At 44.3% G+C, this 20,046-nt stretch overlaps 1 protein-coding gene across 1 annotated transcript in view; it reads left to right on the forward strand.

The window, feature by feature from the left end:
• The first annotated feature begins 13,375 nt into the window (after nt 1-13,375).
• The window catches only part of LOC138565931 (uncharacterized), a 130,136-nt gene continuing 123,465 nt past the window's right edge, over nt 13,376-20,046 (forward strand). The window contains exon 1 of the mRNA XM_069643041.1: nt 13,376-13,644. Within this exon, the coding sequence (XP_069499142.1) occupies nt 13,416-13,644 (229 nt within the window). The 5' untranslated portion in view covers nt 13,376-13,415. The remainder of the gene's footprint in view (nt 13,645-20,046) is intronic.

The following is a 20,046-nucleotide window of genomic DNA, read 5'->3' on the forward strand; positions in this document are numbered from 1 at the left end:
GTCTCTAGCAGCCCACGCCTTGGACATTGCAGAACTCATCAAGACTCAGGAGCTTGACTTCATCGCCATCTCCGAAACTTGGCTGCACCCCGCCTCTGGCCCAGATCTTTCACTGGCCATCCTACCGAAATATGCCATTACCAGATGCGACCGCACCTCCAGAGGTGGAGGTATCGCATTCATCTACAAAAACTCACTAGGCCTTGGAACTCTACCGAGTATTAAGTTGGAAACCGCAGAGCTACTCTCGGTCAAACTCACACTATCGGCCAACCAAACGGCCACTATCCATTTAATTTACAGACCACCTGGCCCCCCCCACCTCCTTCGTGGATGATATCACCACTCTAGTACTTGGCAAAGCAAAAACAAACTCTCAAATTATCATCCTTGGTGACCTTAATTTAAGTTACCAAGACCCTAATGACCCGGCGGCACTCGATCTTGCCAACACCGTAACAGATTTAGGTTTCTCTCACCACATACAAAAACCTACCCACAATAAAGGACGAGCCTTAGACTGGCTCAGCGACACCAACTGCAACATCCGCCTTCTCTCCAGCGCTCCTTGCGTTTGGTCGGATCACCACATCATCATCTTCAGCATTGAAGCAGCCTCACTACCAGCGCCTCTTGTTGCCCCAGCCACCCTTACCAGAAACAAAAAGAACATAACCACAGAAAAGCTGCTCCCTCTCATCCTCCCCACCTTCAATAATGCCACCGACTCCTGCTCTGCCCCTGCTATCTTAGCCAACATCTACAACCAGTCAGTTCTCACAGCCATAGATTCCATTGCCCCACTTAAACTCAGATGACCCAAACAACACGCGCACCTAAACTCGTGGTTCACACCGCAACTCAGAGTGCTACGTAAAGAGAAACGTAATGCAGAGTCACGTTGGAAAAGTCACCATTCTGACACACACACAAGGACAGCCTCATACTAGCCACCCTTAATTATAAAGAAGCTCTTCTCCAGGCCAAAAAAGACTCATATAATAATCGCATTGCTTCAGCACAATCTAACACCAAGGAATTATTTAAAATTTTAAGGAACTCGATTCACCGGTAGCCCCCCTTGATTCCTGTCCTAAAGATAGCAACTGGTTCACTAACATCCAGACAGCACTCCTAGGTAAAATTGCCACCCTTCAATCTAAAATCAGAGATAAACAAATGTCACTACAATTGGACCAACCACTGTTCACACCTACAACTAGCCCCCAACACCAAGCTAACCCATCAGTTAAACCATTCACCTTCTCCCCTCTTACTATCCCTCAAGTAGAAGGAATCATAAACAACCTTAAACCGTCCAACTGCCAAGGCGACCCTTGCCCAGTCCCCATCATTAAGGAAGCCACGCACCACCTTGCCCCTTTCATCGCATTGTTCATAAATGCCTCTTTCAAAACGGGTATAGTCCCTGACAACCTCAAGGATGCGTGGGTAATCCCACTACTCAAAAAACCATCCCTTGACCCTAATATCCCAACTAACTTCAGACCAATCACCACAGTCCCGTTCCTGCTTAAGATTCTTGATCGTGCAGCTTACCTGCAGATCCAAGACTACCTTGAGTCCAACAAACTCCTAGGGCTAAGACAATCAGGCTTCCGCCCGAAACATGGCACTGAATCAGCCCTGTCGACCTGAAAACTCAGATGGAGACACTAAAGGACAACGGGAAGCTTGCGCTACTCCTTCTCCTTGATCTCTCTGCGGCATTCGATCTGGTCAACCACCAAATACTTTGCCAACATCTCAAATCCGCTGCTCACTTTTCTGACTCTGCTAATGCCTGGATCCATTCATTCCTCAGCAACAGATCTATGCGGGTATTCTCACCCTCAGCATCGGCAGACCCCTCTCCCATCCTCTGCGGCGTCCCTCAAGGCTCCTGTGTATCGCCTACATTGTATAATGTATTCACAAAGCCCCTCTTCAATGTGCTTGACTATCTGGGTGTATCTTACACTAACTACGCGGACGACACCAGATACTCATTCCCATTACTGGTGATTATACAGCCGACACCAAAGCCCTGAACGATGTCTACCTGGTCATTCAAGCATGCATGGCTCAACATGAGCTTTGCCTCAACGACGATAAGACGGAGCTCTTACTACTAGGATCCACTTATCGTCTTAACAAACTTAACCAAGCCTATAAGTCCTTCACGATTGACGGCAACGTCATTAAGGTCTCCAAAGACACCAAAACATTAGGCGTTTATCTGGACTCTACCCTCTCTCTGAACAGACAAACAAATGCTGTCAGGTCGGGCTCCGCTTACACATGTACACTCATCACCGCCTGCAGACCATTTCTAAACACTCACAACTGCACCACATTGGCCAGAACACTCATCATGTCCAAAATAGATCACTGTAGCCCTCTCTACCTAGGGACTAGCCAGACTAACCTCAATAAACTCCAAACTATTCAAAATAATGCCATAAGGGCAGCTCTCAATATCCCTAGACGGTCCCACATCTCTACATTTAGATCTGACCTACGCTGGCTTCCAGTAAAACAAAGAATTGCCCTGAAAACGCTAGCCTTGACCCACAAATGCCTGAACAATGATGCCCCACCCTACCTCATATCGCGTCTTGCACTTCACTCCTCCTCCCGGCCCACTAGATAAGCCCAAGTACATAGCTTAACCCTGCCTAGATTCAAACTCCAAAAAGCGGGTGGCGTGAGTTTCCCTGTCCTACCTTCCAAACTGTGGAATACCTTGCCAACCCACATAAGAACTGAACCTTCTTTCCTAATGTTCAAGAACAACGCCAAAGCTTGGCTGTTCACCCAGAAAGCTTAAGGTTCCCACTAGCCGGTCCCTATTTGTAACATATCTTATCTGTATCTGTAACATACCTTATCTGTGTATATAGGCCTCATTGTATGGTTCACTACTTGTATTCTGTATTTATGTATTACCAGCAAATCTGGCCCTTTGTATATACTTTGTTGTAACCTGTACTTAAGATTATGCGCCCGGTTGCCCATGGGCATGGTTTGCTTTACAAATAAACAAAACTTCAAACTATTGCCCCTGAGCTCTCCTCCCAGCCCATATAAGCAAGCCAGGGACAGGGATCCCTCTAAACTCCCTCCCATCACCTGTGGGCAGGTCTGGCTCTGGACTTGCCCTGCTGGGCGGCCTACCCAGGTTGAAAGGGGACCTTGGGCTCACCATGCAGGGTCATGTACCTCTCGTGCGTGCTCAGCAGTGCAGCTAGCAACGTGGACAACTTGGATGTCTTTGGAAGGTGGTTTGAACTGTAATCACCCCAGACGACGGTTCCAGGTGCTGTAACGAACTAGCAATCGTCTCGCCCTGTGTGTTTCACGGCAGCCTGGAGGGCTAATTTCATGCCTTTTAAATCACGGGTTCATTGATGCAAAAGGGGCAGTGTACTTCAGCAGGAAGCCTGTATTCCCTTTCCCGCGGGACAACTCTAGCTAAACATGTTTTGCAGCAGTGCTGCTTCCAGATAGCCCTGTATTCACAACTTGGGACTTAAACGTGATAAATGCTCCTAGCAGAGTTTTGTATAGTTTTCTTGGTGGTTATGTATTTCCACTGGAAGTGTTATTAATAAAGTATAAATTCATGGAAAGGTCTCCCAGAAGCAGAGAATTTCAGTGACATAAACGATAACTATGTAAATTGTTCAACAACAGCAAGCATATCTCGTCTATTGCACTTGGGTTAACTTATGCTTTGTTTTCCCATTCCTTTTTAGGTCAAAGTCTGGATTCAAAGTCATTCAGATGTGAATATGATCACGCACAAGATATACCCCCTTGAAACTAAAGCCCGCATTAAGAATGTGTGCTACAGTACCGGCAAACATATCCTGATCACCTACTGTGATGACCGCTACCTCCGAGTGTACGGGGACCACTGTCAGAACATGGAGCCCCATGGGTCAGTCAAGAGCCCGTTTCCTGTCATCTGCATGGCCTACAATGCGGATTCTATGCAATTGGTCACCGGATCCGCGGGTGCCATGGTCTTCTGGGATATCAGCTATGGCATCAATGTGCCCCTGAGCATTTCAAAAGTAATTCATCTTAATTTGGGGGATTTTGTCAACCACATCTCGTTTGATACAAATGCTTCTTGGATGGTGGTCCTCTGTGAGGACCAGCTGAAGGTATATAACTATGAGAAAAAAACAGAGATCAAGTCATTACGGAACCCAAAGGGGGCGCCGTTAACATGCAGCACCTTGCATTGGCTTCAGAGATATTTCTATGCAGGGGACGAGACAGGGCACTTGCATGTCTGGAGCTTTGACACCAGTAGTTCAGTCTATGAATTTAAAGCCCATCAAGGACCCATCACAAGCATGGTTATCCGGCTAGCAGTACAAACACTCTTCACAGCTTCCATGGATCACCTTGTGAAAGAGTGGAGCCTCTCAAGCTTAGAACCCTTGACAAGCATCAACTTGGAGGACGAGATCCTCCACTTTCAAATGATCGACGAAAACTCATTTTTTTGCCATACCACCCATGCCTTCTCCATTTGGTCTTTGAACACGTTCTACAAGCTGTTTAATGCCACTGGGTCTTTTTTGAAAAAGCTGAGATGGGTTAATTGCTCCTCAAACAGAGCCAGGATTATAGCATCCACCGAAGATGGCGTGATTCGATTCATATCTCCAATTACCGGGGAACTTTTACTTCTAACCTGGCCATATATGGTGCTGGAAAGTGCCACAGATTATGTTTATGACCCAGACATGGAGGAACTATTTGTTGCTGTTGGATCAGGGGATGTGCTTGTGCTGAACACAGCCATGTGCCCATGTCCTGCAAAATATATTGTAGCCACTGCAGAGCATAAGGAAGACAAAGTGTGCTGCATTGTATCTGCCAGACAGCAATTAGGGGATACAATGGCACATCTGGTGTTCAGTGGGCATGTGAGTGGACAAATAAAGTTAATTTCCCCACGGGACTATTGCATGGGTGAGCACAAGGTCCATCAAGGGGACATTCTTTCCATGTGCAGCGGATCAACACACTGGCTAAATGATGTCTCCATGGAATCCAGTCTTCTGTGCTCCTTTGGTACAGATAGCTACATTTCCTTACAGATCATCATCGTAAAAGAGAAAGAGATTCAAATGAAGCACCTGGCAAGGTTCTTCAGCAATTGTTATCTTCCATATATCAAGCTAATTCCAGGACACATTTGTGCAATAACCAAGAAGAACAGGATCAGGATTTGGAATATTCATGAATCTCTTTGGTTGAGAGGTGAGATGGAAGAGAGTTTCACTGAATCGGAAGAAATCCAGACCAGCCGCATCACCTCTTTTGATTTCTGTCCAACTTTGAGGTTGTTACTTACTGTGGCAGATGATGGTGCGATTCGCATCTGGAACACCAAAGGCATCCTACAAGCAGAATTTGGTATCCGTCATGGGTTTAGCAGCACTTGCTTTGCCAACCTTCGGGGAGATTTGCTGATTGGATTGAACCGCAACATCTACTTGATATCAAGCCTCCAGTATCTCACTGACGATCTTCTTCAGACATTGGCTTCTAATGAGGAAGGAGAAGACTTAATTGAACACCCACTGCCCTTTATACACAGCTCCATTTCATCTTTTGATATTGTTTTGGTTCCAAAATATCTTTACTCACGAAAGAAGACCAAATACCAACGTGACTCAAAATCAATGGCCAGCAATAAAGACCTGCTTGACAAAGATATCGCAATCACAGCAGTAAGTATGTTAAAACCAATTTTTCAATTAGAGCATGTATTCGACAATCAAAAAATAACTATGCTGGCTGATCAGGATACTGGATTTCCTCCTGGGAGTCACAAACTGCCTGCAATGCACCACACACATCCAGGAGAACCGTTTAGCTCATTATTACAAGATCAATTGCCTTCAGCTCATAAGAGGGTGCGGACTCCAGATAATAAAGCCAATATTAAGTCTAGGCCAGAAACAGAATCCTTGCTTTGTAGGAAATGGCCCATTGCACCAGATGGCTACATTCCTAATTCTGTCATAAGGGCAGTCATGTGGCCAGGTGGCACACCTGATCATCTAACGCCAGGCATGTTTCGATTTCGCTTTGTGAAGCTTCCAAAGGATAAACTGTTAGACAAAGGAATGACTTTTCTGCTTAAGGAGAACAAAGTTTCACAATGGGAAAAACCTGCAGATATTGACACCGTAATATCTAAAACACTGCGACAGTCAGACCTGATCAGAACGCGCGACCTTCTTTTTGACATTGCAAATAGTGCCTGGCTGGGAACAAAGCTTACTGTGATAAATCTTAACACTGTGGTGAGGGCCATTGTTCAGCGCTTGGCCACAGCCCCATTATCTATTTATTTTCTGGGCACAAAAGGAATGGTGCAGCTCTTCCAGGCCTACGCCATTCCAGAGGAGCTGAAGGAAGAAGTGGTAGAGCAACTCTACGAAGACACTTCAGGCGAGCAGGCCATGAAAAAACTGGAAGCGTGGAAAACACTAGTAAAACTGAATTTGATTGGGCCAAAGTTCTTGAACAATCTTGCTAGGTCGCTGATGGACTCCAACGGGATGCTGAGGGATCAGGCCAGGTCTATCTTGGCATCCACCTTCCAGCTTACCACCAAAAGCTCTCTCACAAAAATGTTGAAGAGGAATGCAGTTACCCTTGATATGACGTAAGTATGGCATTGTGGAGGGGAAAATCACACTATGTCATATCAGTGTCATATTAGTACAGCAGTGAGTGGGTCCATGGGAAGATTTGTTGAGCCTGATGATCCTTACTGATCTGTTTCTTATTTCTGTGGGCCTGTATAGTTAGATCTTGTTTTAGAATCACAAATGGTGTGCCGTACAATGCAAGGGTGTGTTTCACTCTAGGGAAGTGATGTCATAAACAATGCGTGGCAATAGGTAACGGGGAAGTGTAACATTTTATGGCAGATTTGGACTGTCCATTTCTGTACCCATATCTAACGCCACATATCAGGGCCTATACTATCATGCCTGTGTTTGCATCAGTGTGATATGATTGCATCCATGACACAAATGACTATGCTAATTAGTGACCACAAAGCAGTCCATATTTAGAAGAAAGGTCACTGTTTTGCGGTATTAACTGGTAGACATTACATAGGTCCCTTTTTAGTAACAGAAAATGGGGCGCATAGGAGGCTACCCAGGATTGCAGACTGAGGGAAAGCATTCTAAACACATGTTGTCATTTGTACTATTCGTACAATAGCATCATTTTGCATCAGGTCCTCAATTTGCTGTCATTTCTTTAAACAAGCATTGGCAAAGCCAACCATTTTGGCTTGTTTAAAGGTGTTAGGCATGTGCCAGGTACTCCTATAAGATGCCCAGGTACTCTCCTCATGTTGCACCTGCTACCATCCATAGCCAGTTAATACCACTATGGCAGTGCCTGGCAAGTGCCTTTCCCATGCCTGTTGGCATTGCCAATGGACAACTCTCAACTCACGTGCTTTTGCTGGATGTCACCTGCTTTTGGCGGGTGTCACATGCCTTGGAATCAGTTATTTCACCCACCAAGCTCCTTACACGTCCATTCACTTTAATGGGCTCTCACCCCCCAAAATGAAGAGGCTGTCTTCTGCAAAAAACAACCTCCTCTGTCATCCCCCGCTGTGGCGGCTCAAAAAGGTTAGGCTGTGTGATAAAATGGCCTGCAGATTGATTTTAGAATGTTGGTCGCCCTAACAAAGTCCCCACATAACCTCCTCTGCACTGTCTCGATTTGGTAACACTGCACTATGTCCCACGTACATCCCTCACAGACCTGCCAAGTTTTCAGTTTGATTATTCCTGGCATTTTCATGCTTGCCGTTTGCATTTCTGTGACTCTTCAATGTCTTATGTGTGACCCTTTAAGTGACACTTTTTTTGTGAGCTGATCCCAGCGCATACATCCATGTTATAATGTATACTTGATGTCCTATACCCTTTTGTCTAAGGTGTTGTTGTGGCCCTGAGTGAGGCTGAAACAGGGAAGATGATTTGGTATTAGTAGGTTTATGAATGGAGGATACTTAGGATTTCCACTCCAAGATGTTCACTGGTTAAGGTTCCTCACCCCGTTCCTATAGGGCCCACCTTTTCTTGGCGTCATGCGGTGTGCGCCCTGCGAGTGTCTAGGGTGCCGCTGGCTTCATGTCAACCACTGTGCTGCTGTGAGATGCTATGCTCATGTTTGCGTCAGGAGCTATGCAATTTCTCGGGTTCGGGTGACCGAGGAGCTGCCTGTTGCACCTGGGTGGTGGTTAAGTGTCAGGTGATCAGATCAGTTACTTATTCAGTGTAAGCCCTGTCTTTTAGCAGCAGATGCCACTGTGTTTGGGGGGAAACACCGCACGGTGTGTTGTCAGTGTCAGGCGCTGTCTTGTCCAAGTTGACTCTATGCCTGTTTCTGGGAGTGTGTGCGCGAGTTAATCAGTAACGAAGGCACCGTGGTGCTTAGATATGTCCCAGTGTCAGATATGTCCCAGTGTCAGACACAGGGCCCCCTTTAGTTTTTTTTAAGTGTAGGATCGGGCACAGCCGGCCCTAGTAAAAACGAGAAAGGCGTCCAATGAGGTGACATTGATCTGCATTACTGTGAAATTCCCCAGCTTCAGCAGGCTGGTGACCTGAGATGTGGCAGGCCTGTGAAGTATTATCTACACACAACAGATAACAATGTGGTGGTGCATTTTTTTCTTTGAGGCAAACATCGATGACAAACACTGCCCAAGACAAATCACAGTAAGCCGTGCATTCCTGTTTAAAGGTGCTTTACAATAGAGTATTGGAATGCACCTGCAACGATAATCGAATTGCTGAAGAGGGGATTTAAATGTTAAAGAAATGTGTACCGCGCACCGTCACCAACAGTGTTGGTCCCCAGGCGCTCTGGCGGATCTGCAAACGAAAAAGGTGGGATGGGTTAGTAGGGTGAAGAGGGAGTAGGATAGTGAGAGGAGTGGTGTTCTGTTGGCAGCTTCAACTCGGTATAGACCGGGTGCTGAGTTTATGGTGCGAGTATCGGGTGAAGTGCATGCGGATTGCGGTGCGAGGGGTGGTTGTGTTAGTTAGAGTGTGATAAGTGTGTAGAAAGTTTCGCGGTTTTTTGGTTAGTGGGTTAAATGTTTTGCAGCTAATCACAATATGGCTGAATGCCTGGGTTTCGGGAATCCTGCCTGGTGCGGGAACGGCTAGAACTGAGAGATCCGCATAGTGGGAAAGAGGCCTGCGCCCAACTGAGCAACTGGCTTCGCTGGATTTCAGAGACACTTGAATAATTCAGTGCAGTCCTGAAACACAGCAAGAATCAAGAGTCCCGCAAAACGAGAGAGAGAGGCCCACACCTGGCAAAGGTGTAGTTTTTGCGCGACGCATTCCCTGTTGTGTTCTAATGAGCTATGTCTACTGTAGTATTTTATTGAACTATGTATAGTGAGGTTGGAGTGTCTATTCTCCCCTTGGGTGTCGTAGCAGGAGTAGTGGTCTCCTCTTACCCTTCCATCCAAGTGAGAGTGTCTGCTTGAAATTTCGGTGTGGGACGTGCTGTGATGCTGTGGGTAAGTCGACTGAGTGATTTCATCTTGGTCTGACTATGTGTTCGGTCTGTAGTGTCCTCCTCTTGTGACTATCTCTCGAGATGTCTTATGGGCTGTCGTGGGGTGCATTCTGATCGAGCTTGGTTGTTTGGTGGGGGCCGAGGTTGGTTTCTTTATTCATGGTCGATAAGCGATGTGGGTGTTGTTGTGGGTGGTCTTCTAGTTATGCAGTGAAGAGCCAGGATTTGAGCAGTTTCCTGAATGATAGGTGGTTTCTTGTGTTCCTTATGTTCTTTGGTAGGTCATTCCATGTTTACGATGGGAATACATGAAAAGGGTCAATCCACACTAACAGTTAGATTATGTACAGCAATCTTCCTTTGTGCACTAGTAGTTTTATTACATACAGCAGTAAACATGTATGTACAATTGCGAACAGGGACGTTGGGCAAAGGGGTGGGCTGTAGATTTCCAGAACACCTTGGAGAGATTGGAGGTGCTTGTTTATGGAGCTATTAAAGCCCTGAACACCAGTTCACTTTTATTTATTTTATAGCGTGAACCTCGCACGAGTGCAGGGCAGCGTAGCGATTTACAACGTGTGGAAACAGTGCCTACAAAAATCCAGTTGAGAATACAGGCTGGGATCTGCATGTGACTAAAAAGGGATAGTAATGTGAACCCAAATATGCAATTCGTATGCATTTATCGAATACAAGGTGCGCAATGATGGCTGCTTAAGATCAAGTGTAAATCCACAGCCTGTGCTGATTCAGCCACCATCACGTGCCGTGTAAGCATGCCTCTGTCTTCGAGAGCACTGCGCAGTGATTTATAAAATACATTGTCATTCACTGCCGTCTGAGCGCACAGAAAGCCACAGGGCAAATTCACTTCAAGTCGAAATGGAAAACCCCATGCCTTCCTCGAAGTGAGACGAAAGCTTGTCTTCCGGCTCTGAAAACATTTGACCGTTTTTTATCTTCTCTAGAAGTTTGACCCTCGGATTTGAAGTTTTCCATCAATGGAAGATGAAAAGCCACTGGGGGAACCCCTCGAGCGTGGTTTTCAAGAGTTAATTATCATTGAACATGAATTCAGAGGCAGCAGTGGACATGTTCATGACGGCTCGGCTCCAAAACAGTGCAGAGAAAAACAAGAATGAGCTTTGGAAAAGAGAGATTGAGCAGGAACGTCAACGCAATATGGCTGTAATTACCAAAATCATTAAGGATATCAGAGGTGACCTATGGGATATAGGCGAGCACTGGCTTTACGAAAGAGGCGTGGGGTAATCCAGCACAAAGAGTGGCTACTTCGGAGTCTGCAGAGAATTCTAAAACCCTGTGGCCATTTCCAACCAAAAATACCGAAACCCGATGTGCGTGAAATGTGCAACACGAATAAGAGCACATAAGACCCAATTTACATCGCGTATTTGTAAATCGGGCACTAGACAACTGGGCATTACCTCGGCAAAAATACAAAAAAAGGCATATTTTAAACTTTAAATGTCAGTAGTTTCACCAACATAAAGCAGACGAGTCTGACAACTGATATTGCTGTTTCTGGCGCTAACGGATAAACATTTTCATAATTGATACAATAGGATATGATAGTTTTTTTATATAGCACCTATACACAAAGTTTTTCAAAGCGCTTCAAGGCAAGGGAGGGAACAAGGGAAAATACAATGACATTCTTACAGGCCATGAACAGTAAGGATGTGAAATTAACTATCGTACTCGGCCTGACGACATTTCACATAGTGCAAGAGCTAAGACATAGATAAGGAAGGGAGGGGGAGAGTGGGAAGGAACTGGAAACAGACAGGCGACTACCATACTAGGCCTGAAAACATTTCTGGTAGAGCAGGAGAAAAACAAAAGGGGAGGGAGAGGGTTGCAGAAAGGGAGGGGAGGAACAAAACAAGCAACTATCGTATTAGGCCTGACGACATTTCAGATGGCGGGTATGCAAGGGGGGGGGACAGACGAGGTTGCTATCATACTAGATCCAGGGACAATTCTGATAGAGTAAGTGCATAGAAGAAAGTAAGGGGATGGGAGAGGAGAAGAGAAGAGACCAGAGAGTAAGCAGTCAAAAAGAGTGCCGAAGCAAGAGGGGAGAGCAAAAACAATTGCAGAAGTCAGTAGTAACACATAATGTTTAAGCCTGGGTACAAGATGAAGATGGGAACAGCATGATTCAGGGCCACCATGAGAACAAGATGCAAAGGAAGTCCAGCATGAGAGTTGAGAAGGATTGACGCACCGTGAATCAATGAAGTCCATAAAAGTCAAATCCAGCATTGGCCACCAGATGGTGATGGTGAAACCAGAATGTACTAGTACAGACTCCTGCAGAAGTAGGCTGGAAGATGGAGAGCAGGATGACATACAATAAAAATAACTTGCTTATTGTGGGATGGTGGAGAAAATGGCTGCCCTCAGTAAACACGCACAGAATGGAGAACAACCCACATCATACTGACATGACTCACTGCACAGCCAATCAGGTGCTGCTTACATCACAAACATTGGACCAACACCCACAAATCACTATCTGAACATTTTGGAAGACATCTTAGTCCAAAACTTAACTATTACATTAAATTGTTTATTTTAAATATAAAATACATTCAAATGTTTAACATAACTTCAAAGCTGTAGTAAATATTTTTAAAACCATCAATAAAGTCAAATATCTTTTTCTTAACATTAATTCTGGAAGTAAAAATGCCTGACAAATTCATCACACAATACAAATTCAGCCAAAGAGTGCAAACAGAGGTGTGGTTGGAGAGAAATGGGTGGGAATGGGAGGGAAATCCAATAAATTTCACTTAGGAATGGGCATCCATTGGGGGGGACACATAGCCAAACTACATAAATCCATCCTCATACATCATCTGTATTGAAAAGCATTATAAACCCACATTCAAAGCCGCTATTTCAAGTGCTTATGTTAAAGCTCTTATTTTAATAACAATAGTTGCGGCTTTAAAGGTAGCGCCTTCAGTGGCACCTAATAGCCAAAACTAAAAAGAGCTTGTTTACTGACAAAATATTTTTCCCACCTATTGCATTTTAGTGTACAATCACGCTGGTACAGCATCGCAATGGCATATTAGCAAATGGAACCTGAGCAGGATGAGAAGGTTTATGCAAATATAGGGCAGCTGATTTTCAGGAGAATGGATAGGGAAAGGTTGGTGGATAACCAGCACAATCGGTTGATGGCGTTAGACTGGAAGAATGTGTTTTTTGTAAAAGGATCATTTCAAATTTGCAGCGTATAGGGGGGTTGATGGAGAGGTAATAGCGTTTAGTTGGGAGAGTCCCAAACACTGGGAGCCTCTCCTGAGACTTGCAAGAATAGCATCTTATTTTTGCTAATGACAGGAGATTCCAGATGAAGGGTTTGTTCTTTTTTGGACACCTCGAGGTAATCAGAGATGATGTGGGATAGTTCCTGGCGGAGGCCATTTGGAAAATAACGCATGTCTTCAAAGGCTGCCGCTCTGGATTGAACAGCATTGTGTGGTTAAAACATCTTGATACTATTGCATTCCCAAGTAATAATTTGGTTTAGGGTTTATGTAGCAGTATGGCACAGGAAGTGGAAATATGCCTCTTAATGCAGTGCCACCAGACAATGTTCTTTGGACCTATCTGGGAAATGTGGCAAAGTTCAAATTATGGCATCTTTTCCCTCTTGTGGGTCTTTGGACTTAATGCTCTGTCAACAGATTAATCTAAATCTTACTTCCTGATCTTATTGCAGGGAGACACCAGCCAGCGCACAAGAGGGGGAGGCAACACCGGCATTAATGGGTAAGAATCTCTGGTCAGTGAGTGCCACAAACCTGCTCTGCCAAGAGGCAGAGGAGAGACTGACAGATGATTTGCAGCTGATGCCACCAGGCTCCCAGAAACCTATGCCACAAGCAGAAAAAGTCAAGGAATCAGCCAAAAAATCACAACCCACCATAGATGTGATTCCAGTCAGCAGAGCTAAGCCGCGAACCTTCGAAGCTGAGCCTGCTATATATATGGAAGGTAATACAACCATATATTATGTGCATTTTAATGAAAATCGAGGGGAATGCGACAAAACAACCCTTATGTGAAGTCGCCATGCCTCTAGAATCATGAAGCATCCTCATCACATGACAAAACCAGAGAATTTGTTGCATAGACCATAAAGGACCTCAGTGCACATGTGCAGCCTCACCCAGGCTAAGCCCTAATATGGACCCACTAGTTTTCCATATCGTTATGTTTTTCTTCCACTAAATTGGGACAACTATTTTTCTGGAAAGAACATACCTTTTTCCATGGAATCTCCCCCAGAGCCCCACAACACTGGGAATTTTGACATCTTGTTGGTTCAAGGTTGGCTATGGACCACCAGCTCATGTGTGCATCTCCTGCCTTCTACTCATACCTCAGGCCACTGGCTTCCAGAAGTTAACTGTGTGACCCTCCCACCCAAAGAACAATATCCTAGGGTGATTGGGACCAAATAGCAAGTTGACTTTCGCTTTGTCAGTTAGAAAAAGCGCTGGCTTTAGGCTGCTGGCTATCTTTGCCTGTCCTACGATAAATCGGATTCCTCATTGTGTTTCACCAACACCAACTAACTGAATGTGTTTCTGAGGCAAAATACATTGATCAGAAAATGTGTCCTTGAATTGAGGGCCAGTCAGTTCCAGTCTCCATACCACCAAAGGCAACTGTAAAGTGCTTATGAAACCTAACTCTGGAACTTGCTCTAAGTTGCAGAAAAGGTCTGAATCTGGTCACATATTATCTGAGATGTATAAATGGTCGAAAACCAATGCTTGCTTTGTGGTGCTTAAACAGACTAGAAACTGGATCCATCCTGAGGGGTCATCTGAAGTCTAGGTTGGGGGACACATTCAAACCCACAGACCACACAGTTAGCCTAGGCTAGTCCCCCAGTGACTGATAGTGGGCTCTGCCCTGGCTGTTGGACCCAAGATCATCTTAAGACCACCTCTCTTTATGACCACTCTATTGTTCACTGGAACATCTCTGCCTCTCCAGCCTGTTTTCCTCCTCTGCCCACTTCAATGACCAAGAGGAAGTTCAACCAGGACTCTCTTGCCCCTCATCTTGATCATGCAAGGACCTCTCTACTGTCTTCCTGCCTTATTCATGCTTCTCCACTCACTATGCACTTATGGCTCTCTTTGCCCAACACTATCCTGCGCGTACATTCACACCTTCTCATCCCCACCCTCATCAAATGTCCCTTGCTGCCCTCTCTTGTGCACTTGACCATGCCAAATCGTCCTACTTAACAACCCTAATCATTGCTTCTTCCCCCGCTGCTAATGACTTTGCTCACTACTATTACTCTAAAATTTGTGACACTCTCACAGCCCACCTCTCCCTCCCTCCCCATCCTGCTTCTGTCCACCACATCTCCGCCCACCCCTTTTACTCTCAACTGCTTCTCGCCCACCTCTTCTATAGAATTGGCGCCCTTCCTTCACGGAATTAGCCCATCTTGCCCAAACAGCTCTTTAATCTTTCTCTCTCACAAGTGGTCTCTTTCCTGCATCCTTCAAATCTGGAACTGTCCTCCCGCTTTTGAAAAAAAACACTACTGACCCAAACATCTCAGTGAAGCATCACGCTGTTTCTTTCCTTTCTAGCCCGTTATTCAATGGTCCTTGAGCAGGTAGTGTTCAACCGGATCACTAAATACCTTGAGGATAATGTCATTGGTGATCCTGCTCAATTTGGCTTCCATAATAAACACTCCACTGAGATTGCATTAATACATGTACCTAATTTTCTCTCTGATGCTCACCACCTCAAACACTCTAGTATACTCATTCTTTTGGACCTCTCTGCCGCTTTCGACACTGCCAACCACTCCTCTTGACCTTGAGTTTCACAAATGTTCTTTTGCCTGGATTGCCTCCTACCTGAAAGGTCGCTCCTTCAAAATCTACTAGAAAATGCAAACCTCAGACCACACCTGTCTTCCTGTTGGTATACCATAAGGAGCAGTCCTTGGGCCTCTGTTCATCACCAGCTATTCCTCTGACCTGGGATGACTTATCTCCTCCTTTGCATTTCACTTCTTTGCTAACAACACACAAATCCGTCTCTTCTTTCCCTCCTTCATCCTGTCATCTAGCAACAGATTGCAATTGTCTCACTTCAATCCATCATTGGAAGGCTCTCTGCTGCCTCATACTGAACTGTTCAAAAATGTAAGTCATCTTTCTCCCCGCTTCCAACACCATAACTATCCTCCCCTCTCCTACTTCCTTCCTGCCTGATCTTTTTGCTCTCGCGCCTAAGGCTCACAACCATGGGGGCTTCTTGGATAGTGTCATAGGACTGCAGCAGTTCATGACTATCATTACCTGTGCTGCTTGTACTTATTTGCCAACATTCTGAAAATTCAGCCATTTCTTACTCACCACTCTATGAAAACTCTAATCTCATCCCTCATGCTCAGCAAACTCGACTACTACTCACGCTTACTCCTTGGCATTCCTGTTTACATTGTCCTCACTCTAAACAAAGTCCTCAACTTTGCAACCTCACTCTCTATAACCTATCAATATCATGCCACAGGTCTACCTATATTTGCTGTGCATCAAGGGTAAAGCAAACATAATCAGTGTTATTACATGGCTAGACTGGCCTATATTGAATGTAGGCCAGTTTCGCCACTTGAGAACACTCATCATGTTTGCATTACCCTTGATGCCAAGTAAAGATGCCATGCTACATTAAGAAAGTATATGCAGATTGGCACAAATATTTCCAGTCTGCATATACTTTTTTAATGTGGTGTGACATTTTGCCATGCCGCATTAAGAAAGTATATGCACGATTGGTGCCAGTCCGCATATACTTTCTTAATGTGGCATGATATTTCTTATTTCGCATCAAGGATAAAGCAGACATGCTAAGTGTTATTACATGGCTAGACTGACCTACATTAGTGGTGTTAGTCTCTGTATACTTTATTAATATGGCATGACATTTTTACTTGGCATCAAGGGTAATGCAAATGTGATGAGTGCTATAATATGGCAAGCCTTGCCTACATTGGATGTGTAAGTTTGCATTAATGTTCGTACTGTGACATTGCATTTGTTACTTTTTACTTGAAATCAAGGGTCAAGCAAACATGATGAGTGTTTTACATGGTCAGACTGGTTTACATTGGTGACTCCAGTTAGGCCATTTATACGTTGTGTGTCATGGAATTTTTGTACTTGGCATCAAGGGAAACAGTAAACTTAAGTGTGATTATGTGGTACGCTAGCCTGTGTTAGTATGGCCAGTCTGGTACTTACTTTCTGTGGCGTGGCATTTTTTACAAGCTGGGAGTCCTTATATGATAATACTGGTATATATTGGTGCAATCTGCATGGACATGTATTGGCACAGCCAGCATGAACATGTTTTCTATATTGGCATATTTTGTGATCGAAGCCATAATGAAAATGTGTTGAAAAATGGTCCTTTGCAATGTTGGTGGCTTGCTTCTATTGGGTTTTTTCATGTGCTACCATACAAAACTGATTGCATACTGTGTGGCTGTTTACCCAATTTTCCACAGAAAGTGCTGTAAAATGTACCATTCTAAGCCATTACTTAAAAATAATTCTCATTGAGAGAAGTCCCCAGACTTCCCTCGTTTGGTTTGGTGCAGGCTCTTTCCCTGCGCTCAGTCGCTCAAGCATGTTCGGTGCATACATTTAAACTCTTCCAGTTAAAAAAATCACCAACCACCACTGCGTCCGAGTACATAGTCTCTCTATCAACAGGCCCAGAACCCTTTCATATTCCTCAATAGATCCTGCATAGGGACTTTGTGGAACTGCATTTACACTTTAAAACTGTTGCACCTTTGCATTGGTGCATTTTCTATGGATGCACTTTAGTAATATTCTGTCCTTTAAGTGAAAAAACATACAACTTGCGGATTATCCCTAGTAAAGCGATTGAGGTCCTGTCAGGCACTTGTACTAGAATTTTTTTTCTTTGGGTGCAGTCGAATGGCTAGTGCACTGCCATTTTATTTATGCTCTTTCATGCCTCAGAGGATCACAAACATACCTGTCTCCAGACAGGCACCCGCTCCTATTGTTCCGCGGGTGCCATTTTTCAGTGTGTACTTTCATTTGCATGACTCGGGGACCATGATCTCAATGCACTTTTCCCCCATTCACATATTACCCTCTCCAAAATCACATCTCACATTGACAGTTTCATCTCAATTACCTCTGTCAGATGCTCAGCTGTTGGGTAGCCTTCCCAGGTGTGTGACTTTCATTGTCGTGAAAGTCTGCTCCAAAAATGTTATCCATCAATACCAGTCTATTGGTTCTGGTTTAAGCAACACTGATATCTAGATATATCTATATGCATATCACGAAATTGCAGTTGATGCAGGGAGATCGGCGCAATTTGATTGTTTGTGGCCCGGCATTCCTCTGATGTTCCTCTGCTCTTGATTGCTGCCTACTTGTCAGACTGGAGTCTGATTCGAGGACTACTGGCAGTCCTTATTCCCTTTCTGCAGCCCACAATACCAGTGATCTACAGAAGAGGAAGGGGTTTACCTTTAACACCCCTACAGTGCCGTAAAGCACACAGAAGTTCAGTAGTTGCTGTGGGTGAGGTGGTGAAGAGAACAACTGTGGTAAGAATTTTTAAGCATGGCCATCTATGTACTGCGAAGTAAGGCAATCCTGCAAAATGTCGGTTCGTCGGGGAAAGATGTGAAGGTGGTAACTGACCATGGAAGCAGAAAGGGGGCACCTCTAGAGTATCTAGAAGTAAATCTCTATCTTAAATTTTGGATGGTGGGCTTGACAATAAAATAAAAGGCTACTGCCATAAAAATGAAGAGGTGTGGCCTGGCCCTCGGAATGATTCGCAAGGGGAAGGACCTACTTTGAATCTTGTTGATGATCTTGCAATATGGGAAAACCACCTCCCTGATGTAAGTGGCCAAATTCCCACAGTGGGCCTCATCTCGGAACTGTGCATCTTAGCTCCAGTTGTCTCCCAAGAATTAGCTAGGTAAATTCCCCTTTCTTTGGAGCCGCTTCTTAATACAAGTTCTGTGAGAAGTGGGAGAGAGGCAGTGCTGATCAATTCTGTACAGCAGTCCCATCCCTCTCTAGAGAAATCTCCAGACCTGTTTGGATTGAATATATTCCACCACACGATCCGCTAAGAAGTTTCTCGCCGCTTGTACAAGACTCTCACTTGTGCCAGAATGATCAAGAAAATGGTGATCATGAAAGGGAGTTGGAGTTGGAGCCTCCTATGTTGAATTCAGGAATGGGCACTAATTATCATGTAAATAGTTCACCTTTGTCAAATAATGAAAGATCTCCTATTTCGGCAATACATTTAGTCCTAAACTGTCTTGTTAAAGTAAATGAGAATTTTAACTTTGATGTGAGAGAAATGAAAGCGGTATTGAGTTCAATGAGCTCTATATGTAGCTTTATGGAGGGCTATATTACTGCCCAAAATCATACCGGATTGGTAGCCAAAGGATGCCATTTAAATAACTCTAGTAATGATAAGGTGTTGGAATTTTCATCAGTAACTTTTAACACAGAAGCTGTGCCCTGGGAAAAAGAGGACTCTGAATTCTCTTATGTTGGAAGCAAATTGTCGGATCAGAGGGGCAGTAAAAAGCCGCTGGAGACTTCAATAGAGAGTAAAGATGATAAGACAAGGAAGACTATTGTACCCCCTCGAGGTCGAAGGCCCAAAGGTAGTTTAAAAGGTACCAATGTGATGACCCAAAATTCAAAGAATGAGAAACCTCCCAAATTCAATGGAAACTGTGGCTCTCAGAAGTTCCTAAGAAAATTAAGAACACAACTGCTCCTCTCTCAGGAGGAAGGGGAGAAAGAAGAACCGTTGTTGAAGAAAATCGAAATAAATAAAAATATCAAAAAGAAGAAAGGTAAACGTAAGAAGAAGAACTCCTCTTCCAAATCTGGTGAAGCTGCCAGAGTACCATATTATGAGTACCATAATTTCCAACAGGAAAAAGAAAGTCTGCCAAGCAGTCATGTACACTACGAACAAAGATAAAGCACCAAATAATGGGTGTATAGTTGACAGTAATAGACTGTTCGAATTGAAAAAAATTGGCCCCACTGAAACAGAATATAAACAGCAAGTAAAAACTAGAGATTCTAAAAGTATATCAATGTATAAGGAAGCCAACTATGTCGGCACACATGATGTTGATATACATGAACCACCTTGTAAAAAAGGAAATTGTCTTAAAACCGAAAAGCAAGCTAAGCTGCCAGACACTGACATAAGAGATTTTATGATACCATCTAAGAAGCTGAAAAAGACACAAGCCAAAAAGAATAAAAAAAGAGCGAATCATGTTGATGATATCATTGAAGATGTGCGAACACT

Source organism: Ambystoma mexicanum, chromosome 2p, assembly GCF_040938575.1.
Source record: "Ambystoma mexicanum isolate Mex_15411 chromosome 2p, UKY_AmexF1_1, whole genome shotgun sequence".
Lineage (NCBI taxonomy): Eukaryota > Metazoa > Chordata > Amphibia > Caudata > Ambystomatidae > Ambystoma > Ambystoma mexicanum.